Source organism: Tenebrio molitor, chromosome 4 (genome assembly GCF_963966145.1).
Source record: "Tenebrio molitor chromosome 4, icTenMoli1.1, whole genome shotgun sequence".
Lineage (NCBI taxonomy): Eukaryota > Metazoa > Arthropoda > Insecta > Coleoptera > Tenebrionidae > Tenebrio > Tenebrio molitor.
Window position 1 is genome coordinate 27,062,371 of NC_091049.1, and position 22,861 is coordinate 27,085,231.

The 22,861-nt window shown below is 37.6% G+C and overlaps 2 protein-coding genes across 2 annotated transcripts; one reads left to right on the forward strand and one right to left on the reverse strand.

Moving 5' to 3' along the window:
- Positions 1-652: 652 nt before the first annotated feature.
- Positions 653-9,901, forward strand: LOC138129598 (facilitated trehalose transporter Tret1-2 homolog). The gene is made up of 4 exons (XM_069045895.1): positions 653-1,202; positions 8,221-8,356; positions 8,411-8,748; positions 8,794-9,901. Exons 1-4 carry the CDS (start codon positions 1,122-1,124, stop codon positions 9,757-9,759), a joined length of 1,521 nt encoding a protein of 506 aa, XP_068901996.1. The 5' UTR covers positions 653-1,121; the 3' UTR covers positions 9,760-9,901.
- Positions 9,902-10,006: 105 nt separating this feature from the next.
- Positions 10,007-22,607, reverse strand: LOC138129597 (polyamine-transporting ATPase 13A3-like). Its single transcript, XM_069045893.1, has 12 exons — positions 22,349-22,607; positions 15,802-15,905; positions 15,583-15,750; positions 15,349-15,532; positions 14,937-15,298; positions 14,688-14,886; positions 14,331-14,632; positions 14,087-14,287; positions 13,849-14,037; positions 12,154-12,261; positions 11,357-12,104; positions 10,007-11,304 (listed from the first exon to the last, which is right to left on the reverse strand). Exons 1-12 carry the CDS (start codon positions 22,371-22,373, stop codon positions 10,292-10,294), a joined length of 3,603 nt encoding a protein of 1,200 aa, XP_068901994.1. The 5' UTR covers positions 22,374-22,607; the 3' UTR covers positions 10,007-10,291.
- Positions 22,608-22,861: the final 254 nt, after the last annotated feature.

The following is a 22,861-nucleotide window of genomic DNA, read 5'->3' on the forward strand; positions in this document are numbered from 1 at the left end:
ACTCTTGGTTATTTTCACGGCCTTGAACCGGGGATTCCAGCCGCGACTGCTAATTAAGTCAGGTTTTACCATAACCTCACCCACCTTGACAAATCTTTATTTGTAATGTGCACCTGACGAGTAGATTAATCGATAGTCATCTAATATGTCAATATTTTTATCAGTTGTTAACACCAGTCCTTGTCTAGTTTTAGTGTGGATCAGCAAATCACCCGAAATGTTCTTTTAATTACTTGCGTTTAAAAACAAGTTTTATGGTACCAATTGGAGGACAAGCAAATTTGATTGACCCGAACGCAGCGCGTTAATTGGCGCAATTGGCTGGAATTGATGCGGACCGCGGACTGAACGTGGCGTCCCTCAAGACTCTGTTTTGGGACTCCGGTTGCGTCCTGGTTGCTGGGGGTCCAGCCGACGAATTTAATCCCAGTGGAGGTCGCTTCCGTGGAGGTTATCGCCGGGCCAGATAACCTCTTTTTCGACACGAAAATAGATTGTGTCGAAAAATCCTCCACTTGTTTTCGCAGCGCAGCAAATTCCACGAACGTTTTCATTTATTGTATTTACCTTTTCAGCCGTTGTCGTCTAGTCAAACAGCGGGGCTGAGTGTGACAAGTGTTTAATTACTCCCGGTTTTTATTTATGGGTGATAAATCCAACCGGAGAATAAATCATGGAGGAGCGCCGGAAAGCCACCACGAGCAGAACCGCAATCTTTCATCGATTCCGGTGATTGTTTACGTTTTCTGGAGTTACCTTAGAAGTTGCGAAAATAATCCGAATTCGGATTTAGCTCGAGTACACCGATTGCAAAACTAATCCCTCGATTGAATGAATCAATGCCAGTATCAAAACCGATGGTTCGTGTTGTGTTTGGAGATGTTATTAGTGTTTCGTGGACATGTGTAGGGTTTTGCTGTCACGTCACGGATCAAGATGTCATCGCGAGCAACAATTTTTAGCCATTTGTTTGCGCAGTTTCCGAAATGACTCGGACAGATACTTCGTTACTTCACAGATAAGTGGAAAGATTACAAATCTACATATATATAGCGACTACTCTTCAAAACTCGCACATTTTCATTCCTAGTGGCGGTGTTGCACTAAGGTTTTTCGCGAAAATGGACGATATGAAGAAGATCCCAGAGGAGTTCGACGGGAAGAATGAAGAGCGGGGGTTCAAGAGGTCGGTGGCCAAACAAGTGAGTTTTTGATTTTATTTTGACCTTAAGAGAGTCAAGGTTGCACTCATGGCTTGATCTACTGATAATTTTTCAATTATATTTGTATCTCGAAGTGCTTAATAACACTTTCTTTGTTTCATCGCTTCTTTTTTTCTTTATCCATTTTACAAACTTTATTTTCAGCTTTCTGTTTTTTTTTAAGTTTTAAGCAACTTGTTTCTATAAGAGTTTAAGAGTAATTTCAAAAACATTTTCTCACGTTTTTTAATTTTCAAAGAATTAGAAACAAACAACCTTTTTTTTTGAAAATATAATTACGTAACCGTAAAAAATTTAATCTAACTGCATTCAACATACTATTTTTTTTATCTGAAAAGAAATTTCTAATATGGATAAATTTTTGCAATACACAATCATTCATTTTTGACAACCTTTGTTGTCTTTTAATTTTAAATTAACCAAAAAAAAATCAGTAATGTATGAAAGTTCTGGAGATTATTTTTGTATGAAACAAAATACATATCATATTATTACCTTGTCGTTGAATATGTTTTCATGATAGGGACTTTATTCAAACACAAATAATTTATTGTTACTGATAATTTTGTAAATAATCATAAATTCAATCAAACGTCAGTGTTACATCTGTTATTATTTTTGATTTATTTTTAGTCATAATTGCTTTTTGGATGTTGTCTTTTTTACCAAATATTTTTTTATCATTTGCGTTTCATTTTATATACCGGGTGTCCGCGCGAAAAGTTGGGGTGGATTTATCTGTGGTGGTTCGTTAAAAACTTTCTGATTTGCCAAAATCGTATTAATGTGAACAGTTAAAATAAAATATTTTCAAAATAGCGACACTTTCGGAAAGACCGGAAATCGACTCCTTCTTTGTTTTTTTTTTTTTAATGGAAAGGCCCCATTCTTCAATAAAAAAATCATAAATCCTCAACTATGGGAAATAAATAATATATTTTTTAACGTCCGTCAAAAAAAGTGCAAGTTTTTTCATTCGTTTGCGTTCATAAAATATGTGATTTTTGAATCGGTCAAGAAGCGTTAAAAAAAGTGCCGTAGCGTGTCATTTTTTAACGCAATTATGAAATGTTTCATTCATAATTAGTAGTTTTTTTAACGAGTTCGTATGTAAATTGTTTTTTTTTTTTTTTGGCATGAGTGGGCAATTTAAAACGCGAGTAAAACGAGCGTTTTAAAGGTCTACGGGTTCACACAGGAGAAAATTTTCAAATTTTGAGTGTCGAAAAAATTGTTATCTAAATTTACGGGCGCCAAAAAAATTTTTGTATACAACTCGTTAGTAAAGTATCTTTTTTACTCGGCGGATTTGCGCACTCGCTTCGCCCGCGCGGCAAACTTTCCTTCTCGTAAAAAAAAGTATTACTTTACTCACTTGTTGCATAAATAACTATTATTTTATTCAATTCCTGAAGATTAAAGGGCAACTACCATTTCTGACACTAGGTATAAATGTAAAATTTAATTTTAAGGCCACTTTTATTATGGCGCAGAAGATCGGTCAAACCTTGAGGAATTCAATAAAAAAGAATCGATTATTTCTTTCCAATGATTCAGGAGTTATACATTTTTTATGAAGCCCTGCAACCCCGTTTTTTTGTGAAAAAGATGGCATAGGCCAAAAACGATGACAGGTAAGTGTTGACAAAATGACGATCTAAACACAGAATTTAACATAGAATCCAAATTTGAAATCAAAATGGGGCCTTTCTATTTAAAAACACAAAGATGGCGTCGATTTCCGGTATTTCCGGATGTATCGGTATTTTGAAAATGTTTTATTTGAACTTGGAGCAGTTGATTATAGTCGGCTACCAATTTTCATATAAATACGATTTTGGGAAATCAGAAAGTTTCCAATGAACGAGCTACGTGAATCAGGGAATGTCACTTTTCTGCCCCCAGCCGTCCCCAAGCACGTCCACTTCAAAATGTACATGACGGATTATGAAGGACGTCATTTTTAGTGTCTTTCAGTAAAAATGTGTTAGGGTACAAAGGAAAGTTTATGAAATATTACACTTTTAACTTTTAAAAATTGATGATCTGATTTGAAAAATCAAGTTCGCCGAGAAACTTGACCATTTTGAATATTTAATTTCATTTATTTATTTAATTATTTTTTTGTTGTTTGTTACTAGATATTAATAACATAATGAAACATTTTCTTAATTCCTGTCATTAGGTCAACTTTATTTTTACACAGTCGTACCAAAGAAGATGTCATAAATATTTAAAAAAAATATAAGGTGTTATTTAAAATTTTAAAATGGAGGTGGCAGCTGAGGGCCAAATATTGACGTGATATGTACCTACTTATTCTAAATTATGTCCCTCCATGGTATTTATTCACGTCTTAAAATTTCAAATTTGTAACGTTAAAGACATTAGAAATAAATGCATCCGAACTTTTCATGTGAACACCCGGTATATTTCACGTTTTTGGTTATCTTAGCATTCAAATCTTTTTACTTCGCCTTTTATTATATTTTCTTACTTTAACTCCACTAATGACCTGATCTCATCACACTTATTTCCTTTTCTCAAGAGGTTATTTTCATTTTGTTTCCTTTGGTAAAATGTTTGTTAAAATTATGTCTTTGTCTACATTATATTATTTTTTCTTTGTTATATTTCGAAATCACTACCCCATTCTGATGTTTTATAATCTTTTTTGGTCCTTTTTTAAAATCTAAATCCCCTTTTTTCTCAATTGTACACCACTACGTTTTATTCTGTTTTATCTTTATTTTAGTTTGACCCTTCTATTGACAGTATTTTTTTAAATTTTGTATATTTTGCCCCTCAAATCTCATTTCGTTCACATTCCGTTTTATCTTTTATACCGAATAATTAAAAAAAATCCATCTGTACATATATTTTTTCATTAAATATATTTTATCTTAGCGGTTCTATTAAGTACTGTATTGTTCAAAATTTGGTCTTTTATTATCCTTTTTTACTTAAAAATATTTAATTTAAGAAATTTTCTTTTTGAAAGCCTTTTTCAAAAGTTTTGGCTTTATTTCCCGATTCATATTTGTACTTTTTACAAATATCTTTTTCTACTAGAGTTTGGAAAACTTCAACATTGTAATACTAATTTGAGTTAGGAAAATTGAAAAATTTCCTACTAAGGGCGGAAATAATATTTCAACACTAAAAAATTTAATTTTGGTCGTTTCCTGTGATACGTAACGTAAAAACTGGTATTTAATTGAGACAAAAGCTTAAACGCCTTCACAATTTTTCATTAATAAATTGTTTCTCTATGGTAACGACAGCAGAACAATTTTGATTTCGCTTTTTAATTTAGAAATAATTAATAGTATATTAAAAATATTCAAATTTTATGTATTTTCCAAACTCCAGTAGAAAAAATCATGTGTGCAATTCGTAGGAAAAGTGTTTTTTCCGTACTCGACGCGTTTTTAATCTCGACTTCGTCTCGATTCAAAATTCCGCATCTCGTACGGAAAAAAATCACTTTTCCTAACTTATTGCACAAATAGCTATTTCCCTCACTTTTTTAGTTTTTTTAAATGAATTATTTTTGGGCAAACTTTTTATTTCGTTGAAAGCAACACATCAAGCATTCTGTTCTCTCATTTGCATATTTTTTATGTTCACAACAGATTTAGAATTCTTTGTTTTTTGTTACCTACAAATTTCCTTTTTTGTTTTTACGATTACACTGTTTTAATTTTTTTTTTTCTAGATTGATTGCTTCTCACTTTTCTTCAATTAACCATTCATTCTTATTTTTTTAAATTAAATAATTGTTTTTGTATGTTTTAATCTGTTAGGATTAGCAATCAATCCTTGAAAACAATAATTTTTCCAATCTGTATAATTTAAATAAGTTGATCGATTTATCTTGACACTTTCCTTCAACTGTTTATACAACAGACAAATTTTTAACGTCATCTTGTCTCAATTGAGGTCTATGTAATCGACATTTTTATCAAAATTCATTCTTTTATTAATGAATTTCCATCAGCTATCGCTAAATCTTATCGCTATGGTCGATTGAGTTGCCAATTTCAAGCTGTCTTTTCCTTCATCCACACATCAGACAAAAGGCACTCGCGGTTTTCGATTTTTTCATTTACAACAAACGGTAAAAGTACGTTTTACAAATTTTGTTTATCACATGGTACGACATGGTTTACAAAGATACATGGAGAAAAGAGTTTGCTTTTTCTCCTCCGGGTTCTGTTGGTGGTGGTCTTGTCTTGACAAAAAATGCGTCAATGAGCAACGGCGTGGAAGCTTCTGGTGAACCGAGAGCGCCACACCATTTTCAAAATTTTCCTTAGTGTCGCAAAATACATCATTTATTTAGTTTTTTATATCCTACCTAGACCTGGTAATTTATAATATCCTCAAGTTCTATTTTTGTATTCTCTTTTTTTTTCTTTTTTTTATATCATTAAGAGTAGAAGCCCAGAGATTGAAGACCGAGACGATGTCGAGGTCGGCAACTGGGCGAAGCACAAAAAGACTCACTTCTACTCTTAATGATATAATCTACTATTTCTTTTAATCTCTTCAGTTCGCCTTTATTTTACTGTTTTACCTTAACTTTACCTTATTAATCACAAGAACTCGTCACAATTCATACATTTTTCTTTTCCCAAGAGGTTATTTTTATTTTGTGTTCTAAAGTAAACTTTTTTGCTACATTCTATTCTTTTTTCTCTTTTAGTTGTTTTGTGTTCAATACATCTTTCATCATCATTTCCCTTCTCTTACTTACAAATCTTTTTTTCCCTTTTATATCTAAATCTGCTTGTTATTATCTGTGTGTTTATTGTTTTCTTAAAATGCTGCACCACTATTTTTTTATTTTATTTTAGTTTGTCCCTTCTGTTCAGTATTTTTAAGATTTTTATATTTTGCTCCCCAAATCCAATTCACTAAAGTTAACTTGCAATCATTTCTTTAAACACTTATCCCGACTCTTGTATTACGCGTATATGGTGATCTCATTTGAATTGAAGTTGATAGTTTTATCTCGACACTTCCTTTGAAAACTTTATAACTACACAAATGAATTTTTAAGCCGTCATCTTTAAACAGAATTCTATTTAATCTTTATCAAAATTGTCTTAATCACGCCTCTCCATCTCTATCAATGGTTAAATAAATAATAATCGATACATCTATCACACTATGATCGATTTCTTTTTATTTCTCATTTTGTTGTTATTTTTTGATAACTTATGCGATTGCCAGAAATATTAGGTTAACACGTCGACTAAAAATATTTTCAGAAGTTGTAGCTAATCTAAAAAAACACACAATTTCACTTTAATTTTGTCACATTATGTTTAAAGATTAAAGAGATTTAAAAGATTAAAAAGTAGCATATTAGGTTACCTTACACAACTCTTTACATCTCATATTTACAATTTTTTTTTTAATTTAAACAAAGCAACTCTTACGCATAAACTGTACAGTTTGTAAATAAGCAATTTATTCAGAAAATAGTAGATTCTTCAATGACCGTATAATAATAGCCATTATACGCTAGTTGAAGACTATACTTTCTCCACGACTATACCAAGAAAAAAAAAACAATCTTTGAAAATTGAATTTAATTTGATTTTTAATATTTGACAATTAAAATTGTGCCTCGTTCAGCCGTTGCTACGCGATGCGCGAATTATTATTTACAAACGCATTCGATTGGCGACCTGCCGTTGTAGAATGAAAATACGAGGGATGTGATTGGCCGTCAGCCGTGGAGGCGTGGATTTCAGTAAATTCTAACACAGGGCGTGGAATTGATATCATTCTTTCATTGAATATCCAACAAGAATGCATTCATTCTTTAATAGTCGTGGAGAAATTACTTTATTCTTTTTAAACTTGTGAATAGTGCAATCTAAACCTTCAAAAAAAATCAAGGAAAAACGTGACTCCATTTTTTTTGTTCTGAATGTGCTAAATTATTTCGAGCGTAACATCGAAGTTCTCGGCTAGATTTGGATTTCAAAATTGCTCTTAACCGATAAAAACTGTTTGGAAATACATATCTTACTCAATTTAGGCTAATAATAATAATTATCATAAATAATGTATGGATGTTAAAAGGAGATCGATGTGTCTTAAAATAGTTTTATTTACGCTCAGTTTCAAATGAATTTTGTCATTACTTGATAATAATATCCCTAACGATAATTTAATCCGGCCTGAATGCCGTGAGTGCTGGGCCAAAACATAGTAACATGAGTAGGAGACGATCAATTGTATTTGCAAAATTCACTGTAAATCTAATTTCTCGTAAAGATTTTTTTTGTTCGACACTGTCAGAATTTTAGAAATTTCTCCTGTGTGAGCGGGTTTTGATAAATGTCACAACTTGTCAAAACGAAACGTCAAAGTAATTTTAAAGATTTTAAGCGATTTGGAGCCTTTAAGGGGCTCGTTGAACAAAAAAACGTTGTATTCAACTCGTTCTTGTGTAAATTGGGCCTTTTTTGGCATGAGTGGACCATTAAAGGGCCAAGAGTGCCAAAAAAGGCCCAATTTACACACGAACTCGTTAAATAAACTGCTATTTTCTTATGACGCATTGTTTTCTTTACTTTTGACGCAAAAGATTTATCCTCGTGAAAATCAAACGGAGCAAAAGATAACCACTTCAGTGTAGCCAATAATAAATTCAAAGATCACTAAAATATGCGTATGGGGTGTCCAAATAAAAATCCAGTCTCGAGTTTCTAATAAAAAACACGCAGCACATTGAACTGTCATTCTTTCACAATCACTGTCGGTCCTATCTCTGTCCACTTGAAGCGATAAGAGATTTTTCTCGCAGTTTTTGCACTGTAATTATCTATAAAAATCTGCAATCATCCACTTAACTTATCGAATCTGGTTATAACAATCGGAAGAAAACAATGGTGCAGATGATCAAATCGGACCCGAATCTGCCTCAACAATCAGCAACTATGCGCGTGATTGCGTGTTTGAAATATTTTCTCTTCAGGTGCTCTTGGGCCTGTTCACAAACTTCTCCAGCATCGCTCCCAGCATGAGTCTGGGCTTTTCGGCCGTGTCGCTCCCATTCCTGACAGATTCTACAAACCCGTATGCTTTGAACAAAGATGAAGCGTCCTGGTTTGGTAAGTGACAAAAGGTGGTCCAGTTCAGGTGTGCCAACTTCTGGTGTTCTGCAGCTAGCATCGCGTCGCTTGCCACTCCCTTTGGGTGCATCTTCTCGGGCCCCATCGCCGACAGGTTCGGCCGAAGGACCGCGATGTTCACCATCAACGTCCTCTGCTTCATCGGCTGGTTGATCATAGCCTCGGCTTACTACTACCCGGATCACTTGTACTCCTTGCTGCTATTGGGCCGTCTTCTGACCGGGCTCTCTACCGGTCTGTCCAGCATCCCTGCCACCATCTACATGGCAGAAATCTCCAGTTCCAAGCTCCGAGGGGTCTTTTGCACCTGGAACAGCATCGCCTTCGCGGTCGGCGTCCTCATAATCTACTTCCTGGGCTTCGTGCTGAAGGTGAGCAAAGAGCGGTGCCGAGCGGTGGTACAGATGTGTTTTCAGGGCAACTGGGGCGTGATCTCCATCATCACCGCCGCCTTCCCTTGCGTCGGCATGGTCTTGGTGTCGTTCCTGGTGCCGGAGTCGCCCGCCTGGCTCATCCGGAAGGACCGCTTCGGCGAAGCTAAAGTCAACATGTGCAAAATCTTCGGCACCAAAGACTACATTCCGGAGGTGGCGCAAGAGATCGAGATCTTGGTCAAAAATAGAGGCACCAAGACCGGTACCACGCAGAAAAGCGTCGCAGAGCAGGTGGCCAAGAAGGTCAAGCATCTGATCAAGCCCAACTGTCTAAAGCCGTTCAGTCTCATCGCGAGTTTCTTCTTCTTCCAACAGTTCGCCGGGACTTTCGTTATTGTGTTTTACGCGATAGACATTGTCAAGGAGGCTGGGGTTGAGATGGACGCCTACCTCACGATTGTCATCATCGGACTGGTCCGCCTGTTCACCGCCATGTCCGTCAGCTACATCAGCAAGATCTTCGGCAGGAGACCCTTGTCGATGTTCTCCGGGTGCGGCATGACGATCTGCATGTTCGCCCTCGGGGGCTACATCCTCGCCATCGACCAAGGACAAGTCTCGCAGTCCACTCAGGATTCGCTCGTATTCCTCCCGGTGGCCCTCCTCTTACTCTACTTCTTCACCAGCACCGCAGGGTTCCTCCCGATGCCGTTCGCCATGTCAGCGGAGGTGTTTCCGGCGAAAATCCGCGGTACCGCTTCCGGACTCGTCTCGGGGATGGGGTACTTCTTCAATTTCATCACCGTCAAAATCTACCCCAACATGATCGAGGGGATCGGGCGGCACGGGGTGTTCTTCTTTTACGGCGCCATGAGCTTGGCCGGTACCATCTTCGTCGTGGCGCTTTTGCCCGAAACCAGAGGCAAGACTCTGCAAGAGATCGAAGAGTACTTCGGGAAGAAAACTTCCAAGAGGAACTCGCTTCTGAAGGAACCTATCCGCGTATGAAACACCAGGCATCTTGTTCTCGTTTTTATATTTATTATGACCGTGTCATATCAGTATGAAGTTAGAATTAGTTTCCTGAAGCTGTGATCTGTACGTATTTTTTATTGTGTTCTATTTTAATAATAAAGTTTTTATAAAACTACCAGGTTTTCTGGTTACAGAATAAGAAGAACTGTCACTGTGAACTGTCAGCAGTTGACATTTGCGTCGTACCAACCTTTGAACTTTTTTACATAAAAACACCACGCTTACTGATAAATTATATTAATTATACATATTTACATTATTAATTGTCTGAGAATTCAGAATTGATTTATTTACAAATTGTTTGATCGAAATTGGTCTTTATTCTAAACTAAATCGTTACTTAAATAAAAACGTCAGTTTCAAAACAGTAATTAGGTAACTAATCGTAGGACGCTCTCTTTAAGCGCTGAAGTGTCAAGTGTCATTTATCAAAACTCCACAAAAATAAATCAAATGATATAATTAGAAACTAAATACAATACTTCCAAGACAAATTAATCTAGATTCAATACTTGGTGGTCTCCACTTCTTCGCTGTACCCGTTATTCACCACCCCTCTGGGGCCCCTCTCGCTCACTTCTCCGAAACTGACATTGCCAGAACTAGTGTTGGGCCAAGACTGATCCTGAGCCAAGTCCCTCTCGATCCTCAAATACTTCTGTCTAGACTTGTCCACATTTCGGAACTTGGGCCTGACGATCTTGTGCAAGACACCTTCGACGATCACTTCCTCCATGATAACGCTCACGGCGAAGTTGACGACTGCCATGACCAGGATCGCTACTCTTCCGTCGTACAACGGCGGCATCACCAACTCCAGGCTGTCCACAATCCACGTTGCCGGATCTACAGTGACGTAGGCGCAGATGGCGATCATGACGAAGATGGCGAACAGGAAGATGTAGTTGGTGTAGATGGGTTTGCGGTAGGGCCTGCCCTTGGAGAAGACGACCGCCATGATGATGTACTGGAACATGGAGACGCTGTAGACGGCGTAGTTCTCGTAGCAGCTGTACAGAATGGTGTTGGAGGGGTTGAAGACGAACGGGATGAACCAGTCGTAGGTCTGGATGTGGTAGTAGGCGAAGGTCTGGACGGCGACCGTGACGACCATGAAGAGGAGGATGGAGGCCAGGGGGATGAAGCTGAGGAGGGAGGTCATCGGGGGGTCCTTGTGGAGGTGGTCGTAGGCGCGGGTCTTCCCGAAGAACGAGGCGAAGTTCAGAATCAGGAAGATGTCGATGAAGAGGAACTGCAGTGACGTCAGATTTGAGTCGATCGCGTACAGAATGATCACCGAGGAGAACTCGGTCAAGCTGTAACACAGCATCAGCTTGAAGACGCCGAAAGAAGTGACGAGAGCGGCACGGCCCTCTTTGATCACTTGAGTGGTGCAAGAGATGTTGGGTTCTTTGGATGTGAAGGGTGAAGCGACGCTGGACTCGGCTTCGGACAGGGAGATTCCCACGTTTGCCGCCTTGAGGGCGCCACAGTCGTTGGCACCGTCTCCACACATAGCTGAAAAGTACACATCAAGCTCCACTACTTCCACACTTCTAGATTTAATTACCAACGTAATAGCCCAAATTTTGCAGTTCTTCGACTAGTTGTTGCTTCTGCTGGCCTGACATCCGCGCGAACACCACGCCTTTGGTCACAATCTTGGGGATTATTTCAGGGAAGTACTGATTGATGTCGGTCCAGGCGGAACCGCTCACCACGAAATGATACTTTCTTTCGCACATTGCTTCCACATCTTTGACTTTAGTCCCGGTAATTGGTGCCCCGTCAGACTCCTGGTACCTGATTCTGGCCACATCAGACTTGGTGGGTTTGGTTGTGATGATGTCAATGACGGAGTGTCCCGATTGGATGATTCCGCACTCACGTGCCACACTCACAGCCGTCTGGATGTTGTCACCTGTCACCATAACAATCTTCATGCCGGCGTTTTGCAACGTTTCTATTACAGCGCCAGTCTGGGGTTTCAACCGATTCTCCAGTACTATCAGACCGACAAACTCCAGGTCGCACTCGACGTCTTCGCGTTGCAATTTTGGGATTTTGTGGAAGGGCATGTTGGTAATAGTTTTGGTACCCATCCCTATGACTCGGTACCCCTGCACCGTGTACTCCTTCAATCTGTCCAGAATCCCGTTTGGAACGGTTTCGGGTCTGGACAAGGAGATGATCATTTCGGGGGAGCCTTTGGTGAAAATCTCGAAATAGTCGGACCCCAATCGTCTGCAAATCACGCTCATACGTTGCAAAGTCGAAGAGAATTGGTACTGTTGGATCAAACCGATTTCCGCTTGGTTCTGAAACGATACCGCTTTGCCAAATGTGTAAACAAGTTTTTTTGCCTACCTCAGATTCGAAACCATTTTCTTTCACTATCGTCGGTACCAGCAGGTCGTACTTGGAGGTGTCTGAGACTGTGGGTTCTTCTAAAATCCAACCAGTCGATTCAAACATCTGAAAATATTCGAAAGATTGAATTTCGCGCCAATGCATTGGTGCCAACTGTTAACGTTCACCGATTGTTTGTAAATAAATCGACGTTGGGTTCTAATCGCTGAATTGGAGTTGTTTGTGCAGTTTTTTATTCATTCGCAACTTAATTGAGCATTATTACGATAAGTTTTTCAATTAAAATGATAAATCAAATGTTCGTGATAGTTCGGTTGCACATTCGGTATTCATCGTTGCGCGATGGTTGCGCGTTCGTGTTGAATAAACATTTCGAATTTTTCGCATAAATTATGTGTTTTAGAGACATTTTATGTAAGGCATTATAACTGTTAATTAGTGTTTGTTCCTTAGACGACACAATTATCAAATTTTCCTTTGAAAAGTGGTAAATATCGATCCAAATGTTGTGAAAATCCGTGACGAGAAAATTCCTCTTTTCAGGTCAGTTTATTCATTTAACCATTTATTGAAACTTAAGCTTCAGTAAACATAACACAAAACGCAACAATTTCTCTTATTTATTGTTTAAAGTTGAATAAAAGTTCCAAATGTCATTTTATTTCTAAACCAAAGCCTACCGGACTCCACCTATAATGCGATTTTATCCGACTTATTTTAATAAAAAAATGCAAATTGTACACAAATTAGAGTAAAATTGTTGAAAAAGAAGATTTCTTCGTGCTAAACTAGAATTTGTAACTGGTAAATAATGGAGTGACCTTGATATATCAGGTGTCCGAAACAAAAGCACACAAACAATTGCAAGCACTTATGTTACAATCTGTCACAGTAATGTAACAGAGTACCTCATTATGTATACCTGGTGTCTCATAAACACACCATTCGCGTGGAAATAACACGGCCTCCTAGATACATAAGAGACTCTTCACTTTTGTATCTAGGAGACCGTGGGAAATAATATCAGAATGCCATGAATTACACAATAGATGGTACAAATAAAACGTCAAAATAAATAGAAAAATGTTGTTTTTTGTCCGAGTTATGCCATTTATTATGAATATCACCACCTGCTGTATTATAACCCGCCAATTTCCGCCGATGAGGGCGCCACAAAACGGGCTCTTCACGCTTAAATAATAATCAATGCAGAATATAACAACACTAAACGCAAAAACAACGAACAACAACGACTTTTTTTGACTTCAAATTCAAAATGTCATTTGAACAAGAAACATTCTCGGTGACAAAAACCTAAGATGAATAATATCCCCAAAAAGCACCCGTACACTAGCGCTCTGCGGGCATCACTCAAACTACACTTTTGAACAGGCCGGTTATAATACAGCAGGATTTATTGTTTAGTGTATTGTTGGTTGCAGGATTATTTTTATACAGAAAAATAAAATTTTTGTTGACGACCAGAAAAAAATGTGTAATTAACACCCAAAGCCGCATATTATGGATGAAATACAAATTGACGTAATCATTTTACATGTCCGGCCTACTTTTCACATGTTGTGTTAGAATCACGGAAGTCATTTACATTTGTGTCTGGCAAACGAAGCTATTTGGCTTAAATTTTTGACACGTCTACTATGTGAGAATATAAAAAAATATAATTTTACTTACTTTTATGTCTAGGGGATCCCCACACAACTCGTTGTCGATCAGAGTGAGCGAGTGGCAAGTGAGCATCCCTTGGAAGAGCAGCGAGTCCTTCGCCATCGTATTAATATCCTTGATCGGTTTTTCAATCCTGTGATCCTCGATCGGTACCACTCCCCACATGTCCAATCCGTCTTCCGTCAAAGTTCCTGTCTGAACAAAAGAAGTGAGCACGCTTGTCTCCACCTTCGCCACCACTTACCTTGTCGAAACAGACGCAGTCCACCGAACCCGAAACATTGATTACTCTCGAGTTGATACAATAAATATTCTTCTTCTTCAGTCTGTTCAAAGCGTAGAGTTTACCAACTGTCATGGCCGCCGGTAGAGCTGGAGGTATGGCTATGGTGACCAAGTCTAGCGCTTTGATGAGAATGTCGAAAGGCGCGATTTGTCTAGAATACTACATTACACGTAGTAGCCAAACTAATATGACTGAGTAGTACCTTGGAGAAGATCGTGTAGATGAATCCACACAGTGATATCCCCGTCAGGATCATGATGAATTTGTAACTGTCCTGGTCAAATTTGAAATCAGCAGGAGGCGGGTAGATTATGCTCCTGACCAGTTGTCCTTTCGAGGTGAGGTACCCGGTTCGGATCACGACGGCCAGGACGTGTTCGTCGCCGTAGTAACGAGTCTGTATGATCTTGGTACCGCAGAAGAGAGTATGGTTGCCGTGTTCTTTCACGTTGTACAGTTTGTCGTTGCTGGGGAGGGCTGTTTTGGTGACAGGTACTGATTCGCCTGAAATTCGGTACTACATCATTATAAAGACTGTCTGGGACGGTGGGTGTGGTACCTGTGAGCATGCTCTCGTTGACTATGCAGTTACCATTGAGTAAGACGGCGTCGCAGTGCATGTCACAACCGTGCGAAGGTATCACGATCAGGTCACCCGGTACTAACTCACTCGTTGGTATCTCTTCGAAAGTGTTGTCACCTCTACTCACCAGTACTTTATCAGCTGAGTGTACAGTACCTTTTAGATTTTTTTGATTCTAAAAAAGACAAGTAGCAGTTTTGTTGACAAGAGCGCTCCACGGTTTACCTTTCTGGTTTGTATGATCGACGTGGAAATACCAAATACTGACATTATGATGATCGCTATGGTGTAGTAGTAGTAGGCCTCGGCGAACCATACGATCAGACTGAAGAGTTGGAAGACGTAGAAGGGAGTCAAAGCTTCCAGGACCAGAAGGGTGAGAATGCTCTGCACCGGTACGTTTATCTCGTTGGTACCGTAAGTCACCCTTCTCAGACTTTGCTCCTCCCGACTGAACCCTGCCTGGTTGTGGAATTCCCCGTTCGTGATTCCCTTATCCAGACCCGACAACTTGATAAATTTGTACTTTTCATCGTCCCAGACGTAGATCAGCTTCTTGCAACGAATGATCCGCAACGTCGAAAATTCTGCAAACATTCGAATGAGCAACAGTCGAGTGGTACCGGTCGAGGCGTACTTTTTCTGGTGCCATCGTTCAGGTACGCCGTCAGTAAGTTCTCGGACCTGTCGTTTTTGGAAAAGATCAAACCGTTCACGCTGATGATGCTTTCCGTTTTCTTCAGTTGCTTGCCGGTACTGTCGGCGCTCAGAAATTCTACGTCCTTGACGAAGTACGACTTGAATTTTTCTTTGTATTTGTCCTGGAAAGTGGCGCGGTTTAGGTGCGCAAAGTGCCACCGGAGGTACTTACGACGATGAGGACTTTCTCTGCTGCGCCCAAGGGGCACTTGGTGTGGCTAGAATAGAGTTTCCATTGCGGATACCAATGGAAGATTAGTCTCAAGATTCCGAAAGTTAGGACGTAAGCGACCCATGTCCCGTATTTCTTTAAGTTGTTGACCGTGTAACCAGAAATTTCCTACAACACGACAGAATTTCAGATTTTGTCTGTCAATTACACAAGACGAACCATTTGGTCTTCTTCCCCGAAATTGAGGTAGTGTGTTTTGACTTTGTTGTTTGATGTGATGCCATTGTGTTTTGTTGTTTTTATTCCGTTTCTCGGTGTTTTGCCTGGAATTGTTTGAGATATGTTAATTGGTACCGACCACAAAATGTTTTCGTTCCGAAAACGTAATCGCAAGTTTGTTTCTTATTTTCGCAGTTAGTGAAGTACGTTGACGCTTCTTACGTTGTCTTGTATATAAATATACAGTTATGTACATCTTCAAGGTCAATCATTACGACATAATTACTGCTCTTTAGTTTCTCATGAAGCAATTAATGACAAATTTCGAACGTAACACATTTTCCTTTATTCTCGTATGAAGAGCACGCAAGTGAAATTTACAACGAAAATGATGTCGAGATGTCGTTGCCCAATGGAAGTTTCTTTCTCTGTTTCTTCGGAAAGTGTATTTATTTTATAATTAAATTTTTGTATAATTTCAACTGTTTTTGATTTTTTTATTCCCAAAACTACCCAAAATGACTTAAATTTTATTTTGGTACTCTGAAGTGGTACCTATAATTTTTCAAATATTTACAGATCTATATTATCAAATGGTGTTACAACAATGCTGCATGACCACAAAAAGGTCCATTTTTATTTTTCTTTGCTTTCTCTACATCTAGTTTTTGATACAGGTGTTCCAAAACTGCCGTCAAAACTTTACAGTACATTATAAAATATGCTGTACTGAATAATAAATCATTTAAAAAAATCCGTTTTTGTATGTCTCCAGAAGATAGATCATGTAAACACTCTATGTGTGTATCTGTATTCAAAAACTATCCCTCCGCCACCCGGCGGCACGGCAATTTTGCCGGAGTACATACACTATTACGGATATTACTATCAAATAATAGTGCAGTGCTTATCAACATAATTACGGGCGTCTCGCCTCATATTACTTTAAAAAGGCATTACCTGACATGTTTCATTAAAAAAAAAACCTGTTTTCCATTTACAAGGCTTTCGAAACGCTCGTTTTATTTAATGTTTTTTGTCAACATCGATTTACCTTACAATTTGCAATGTCAAAATTTAATCAAGTTATAAGACAAATATTTAAACCTCTGTAAAATTATACAGACATAAAAAATCGTTCGATTACGATTTTGCGTTGATGTTGATATGAGAAATTGCTGTATAACATTTTCTGGCCATAGTTTTGGAACACCTGTATAAAAACTACATTTCATCTTTAATTGTTTTTTTGGGGAAAAGCTAAGAATTTTGAATTATTTTTTATTCTTTTAAATACGCTATAAATACATTGAATTTAAAATTTCTCGTTTTTATATTTTCTCTTTTTTTAAGGTTATGAATTAGCCTTACATCTTGTTGCTAATGCGGTTACCTTGTAAAACCACAACTTCAATAGTCTTTTAACCATTATCGTAACCTTGTGTTTTGTTTTGTTTTGGTTGTATTTTCTTTTTATAATCTACATCATATTTTCGTGTTTATTTTTATTTAAATCTTGACTTATCTTTTTCCAATAATTACATTGTCACTTTGACAAGTCCTTTGATTAAATAAAACTAGATAAGTACATACATAAAATTTGGCTCGATTATCATCATATTAAAGATTATTAAAAGACATCCTTTAATCTGTTACTAATTTACTAATACTCTTATCATTCAAATCCGCAAAAAATAATCAAATATTTAAGATTAATTAATAAATGTTGTGTATTAAGTATTATATATATATATATTTTTTTGGACATGTTTGTAAAGCTTTTTACGATCTCAACATCTATATGTTCACTTCTCAACTATTTGGATAATACAGTTGTTTATGATATGTGTATCGTAATGTGGAATTTTACGATAAGCGATGGGAAAATTGTATGAATAATCCAACAAGTGTTGTAACAGTATATTAAAAAACAAGTTTCATAAGATCAGTCTTGAAGCACGAATTCAAGTTTAAAAAACGAGTGACGTAGCCACGAGTTATTTTAGAATGAGTGCTTCAACCAGTTTTTTGTCTATTTTTTGTAATTTGCTCTTGTCTTTTATGCTGTTTTTCAACAAACGTTTTTACTTTAGTTGTTTAAAAGTGAAAATTTGATCTAGCGTAGTCGCTTTTTGTTTTATCCAAATTACGATACAAATATCGTACAGCGTTTTATCTATTTTCATATTTAATACAAATATTTTTTTTTATTACATTTTTTAAATTGCAGTTATGCAAACACAATAATACGGCTTATCTGATAACCGCAGTTACGAAGTTATTCACTTTTTTCGTAAGCGTTCCAGTGAAAGCAAGTTGGTGTCAGTGCAAAAATGAGTGATTCAGAAAAAATTTGCCTTCTGATACACAATTGGCTGCTCAGACTGCTATAGATAGGTACATTAATTCCTGCCAAATCTGAAGAGCGTGTACAAATATTTTTAAGAATGGATGGAAGTCAAGAAAATTTGTGAAGTCTCTGAAAAGGTGGTCCTTCACTATTTTACCGAACAATCAGGAACGCTGAAGCCATGCTCCTTGTGGTGCCGGTATAGAGGTTCAACAAGTGGGGGAAAAAGCCAGCTTGGGAACAGCGTTTGGAGTCAATATTGAAAATGCTTCAAACTGTCTAATTTATGTTAATAAATAGTTGTAAACTTTTTTTGCAAAATTCTCCCTACTGCACTAGTGCTTTATTACCGCACTAGTGTGGTAACAACTGTCATTACGACACTGAAAAATTGTGAAATATGGCACATTACAGTATGAAAGTAGGTAACGAATTTTAAAATTGTATGATTTTTATTTTTATTTAAATCTTGACTTATTTTTTTCCAATTTATTATATTGCCACTTTAACAAATCCTTTGGATTAATAAAATTAGATACATAAAATTTCACTTGATTATCATCACATTATTACGATTATTAAAAGATATCCTTTAATCTGTTATTTATTTACTCCAATACTGATAGAACCAGTTTACAGAAGCGGAATTAAGTTCATCGTAATCAAATGCGAGATTAACTCAACACACGTGATCAGGTTAACCAATTGAAGTTTCGGATTTATGGTTTAATCGCGCATTAAAATGTAATTGGAATTAAATATTTATTCTCTTTCTATAAACTGGTCCTTATCGTTCAAAAATCCACAACAAATAATAAAAAGTTTAAGATTAATAAATTTTGTGTATGATTTAATTTTTCCCTTCATGCTTGTAAAGCTTTTTACGATCTCAGCATCTATGTTCACTTTCCAATTATTTGGATAATAAAATTTTTAAAATCCTGAGAAGATGGTAGACATTTTAGAATTATAAAAGATATTTTATAATTTTTTTGCATATCGTAATAAAAGTGGCACTTTTTTAAACGTAAAACCGTAATGAAAGTAGTACTTTTTTGCATCATTTTATTCCATCTCCTTGGAGATTATTGTCAAAGCATACCTACTTTTTTTTTCTCACAAATCCTTTTAGGCCAAATTTCTTAACTACAACACGTTATGAAAGTCTCTTTTTTCACTCATTCGCTTGATTAACTCGGGCTACGCCCTCGTTAATCAAACTGCAATATTCAGAAAATTTTCTTTATTGGGTTGCCTGATAACAAAAGTATTTCTATCAGGAGAACGTTGATAAAACTATTTAACCTTAAACTACTCTTACTACTTACACGAAGGTTGACGGGTACAATTTGAGCATTTAATTTTTTTTTATATTGTTTGTTGTTTGCTCTCTTTATCTTATTTTATCATTCTCTTGACCATGTTTTCCCAGATAAATTGACCGTGAAAAAAGTGCATCACGTCGTTGAACCCAGTTTGTGTTCGTGACTTTTTTTTAAATTTTCAGTGAAATCCTTCGTCTAGGTATTTTCAAAATATACAGGCTGATTCGCCAAAAATTGCAACATCAGGAAGAAAATTATATGTTAATTCTTTTTTGCTTTATCGTTTATTGTTCAAGAAACCTTGACTCTCTCTTAAATGTGTGAAGTTCGTGAATTCTGAATCCAAGCAGTAATAAAATACTTCTGGAAAATGGACCTGTCGCTGCAAAACATCCACATGAATATGAATTACGGATTAGGCTAACTTGCACCTTCATATCAAGTGCTTAAGAACTGGTCTAAAGATTTTAAATGGGCATGGAATCTTGTGAATATGTACCAGGCGCCAGACACTGGAGCAGTATTGTCATCCAAGAAGCCATTGCTTTGGTTTGGTTTTGGGGAAATTTAGGGTAGAAAGAGTAGAGTGGATTTTCTTTCTGTTTCCATCAGAGTATCAAATGTCAAATGGTGACTCCTGACGTGAAAGCAAAAGTTTAGACAAATTTTTACTCTTCTAGAAGAAAAAAAGAATAAAGGATCACCATTTTAAATCTAATTGGACCATCACAGACTTATGTCACTCATGGTTAGAACATGGTCTTAAGAAGTTTAAAGGATTCTGCTTTGAAAGAAGCGAGATAGCTGTTTGGCTTACATGAAGGACGCATATACGGAAGTGCTGTATAGAAACCGCAATAGGAGGAACAACAAGCTACTCCTAGAAGTGCACCCGTACCTGAAGTGAACGACCATAGCACATCTCTCAACCCGTTTTATCAATTTTGCCATACGAACCATCATTATCATTCTCCCATATACTGCAAACCGCGATTGGAAGGTGCAATGGAAATCGGTGGACTTTTTAGATCAACCTCATTTTAAATGGTTCTTGGTGCCAGCAACGCGCGCGGCACGTTTTTGCCAATTCGAGGAAGTCGAAAGCGGTACCGAGATGCCCGAGCTCTTGGAATCTTGCTGGGAATTACTGTGGCCGGCACGTTCGTTCGCCAGATCTGTCCCCAACAGACGACAAGTGGGAAGCAAGATTGAGATCAGAAGAGTAATTGTTTGTTGTGGGAAGAAGAATTTGGTTGGGAACCAATCGACGTACCGTTTGCTTGTTGCATTTTGATGCAACGAGAGTAGCGCGTGACTCCAAAATATTTAGATAATTTCTGTTGTCTAGAACTTGTCTCATTAGCACCATAAACATTCGATTAGATTACCACCTTAACTTTATATCACTCGATTAAAACAATATCTTTTTATTCATTTATTGACACCATTAGTTAAATTTTATTATTTTATTTGTCTATTTTATTTGTCTTATTTTATTTGTCTAGAAAGTAATGACTTTCTAGACAAATAATAGCACATACCGAGGCGGGAAGTATTCCATTCCTGTCGAGTGAACAATAGTTTACCGAGAGGCTTGCCTCGAGGTCAACTACTTCTCGAGATAGTAACGCCCCACAGGTCGGAAATGGTTTCATTACTGACCGATCACGTCTCATTACTGACTCCTTTTTTCACTGTTACTGACCGGTTGAAGTGTACGCGTGTAATCGCCCATTTCCCGACCTTTAAGGGGATTCGAAAAGCTGTACTGATCGAAGAGTCGATTGTGAACCCACCACGGATCAGCTGTTTAAATCTAACCTCACTTTTTGCGTTATTTGTGGTGCGTTCACAATCGACTCTTCAACGGCAAGTTTGGGGAGAGATTTAAACACCCGATATTACTCACCCCGCAACACGTCAACGAAGTAACGCCTCCCTCGCTCCTCGGTCAAAACCATCACGACTGATTTTGAAGTAATTTTAATTGGCAACTCTTATCGGTCGGAATGCGTACCACTAACAAGTTCTCCGCGACTGGATTATATTAACGAACATAAATAATCGATAAGATTTCTCATAAGCCGAGAAATATGTGTCAGAGATTTTCCGGTGCGCCGCAAGGGTCAGCTCCGGTGCCCCGATTTTATCATTTGCACAATCGAACGAGGAAAACTATTTTATCTCGATTTATAGCGTACGAGGGGGTTAAGGAAGTCAAGATTTTTATCAGTTTTTTTCGGAACATATAAAAAACCCTTAAATATTGTACTCTTTTCTATTTTACTTTACGCCATTCTAGGTCAGCATATAAATTGTCTGTTTTGTTTTCAAGATAAAAGTTTGTTATAATAAAACATGTATAGGTACATTTATTTTCTGTTTTTGACGAGTAGAAATATTCTGTTTGTTTTAAACATTTACAGCAGTAGAGATAGCGTAGTGATAAAAATAATGACAATACTTTTAAAATGAGCATTGCGTTGTTTCTACATGATTCTTTTTGGTCGTTTGATTTTTTTTCTTCAAATTTTGAACGTCAGAGGCGAAAGTGAAACGATCGATTGATCGCATCGATCGATCAGCGTTCGTGACAGATCCGCTGAAGAGAATCTAGTGACCCATAAATGACACCCTATACAGAACCAGTCAATTCATCACAATTAGGTGACCTTGGGTTTCATAGGTCGCTGGATTCAATAATATAAACGATTAGATCACATCAATTCTCCTCTTCCGCGAGATGGTGTATCCCGTTTGAGTTTTTTCGCAGATGGTGCGACACGCACCGTCGGAATTCCGGATGGTGCGTGACACCAGCCACCCGGATTTTTCCGGGTGGAAGTTTTTCGCCCGGAAAAGGACCACTCACCTTGCTCGCTCAATTCTTTCACCATACCTAACCAACGCCAACACTAGATACGAATTATGCAAAATCGAGGTATTATCGAACACCCAACACTTTCACTTCAACGCATGTGGAGCCCGTCCGGTGAAAAACCACACTGACACGGTTTGCAATTTGCAACACATATTTGACAACACCTTCGGTCAAAAAGAAGGGGAGAGGGACCGTAATCGGCGATTTGCACACGGGGCCGCACCACACGCGATCTTTTCTCCCCAGGACCAGCTTTTGGCATCACATTTTTTCTTATCTTTACGACGTCGCCGGGATTTTTTTTTCCAATTGAGGAATTAGTCGGTCGCTGATAGTGCAAGGAGTCGCGTCGGGTTCGTCTTTGTTGTCTAATCTGGAGCGTGCAGGTCCTGATTTGGCGGATTTCTCACGCGAAAGTGCATCCTGCCAAAATAATGCGACGATCTGGCACGCTTATTGACCTGTTAATGAGCAACTGGTTTTTGCTAGTTTTCGCAAGGTTGT

Coding starts and splice junctions, on each gene's coding strand:
- LOC138129598 (XM_069045895.1), top strand. CDS start 1,122: ATGGACGATATGAAGAAGATCCCAGAGGAGTTCGACGGGAAGAATGAA. Junction 8,357..8,410: donor AGATGAAGCGTCCTGGTTTG/GTAAGTGACAAA, acceptor GGTGTTCTGCAG/CTAGCATCGCGTCGCTTGCC. Junction 8,749..8,793: donor TCCTGGGCTTCGTGCTGAAG/GTGAGCAAAGAG, acceptor ATGTGTTTTCAG/GGCAACTGGGGCGTGATCTC.
- LOC138129597 (XM_069045893.1), bottom strand. CDS start 22,373: ATGGTGAAAGAATTGAGCGAGCAAG. Junction 14,288..14,330: donor TCTACACGATCTTCTCCAAG/GTACTACTCAGT, acceptor CGTGTAATGTAG/TATTCTAGACAAATCGCGCC. Junction 12,262..13,848: donor GGGATCCCCTAGACATAAAA/GTAAGTAAAATT, acceptor GAATATTTTCAG/ATGTTTGAATCGACTGGTTG.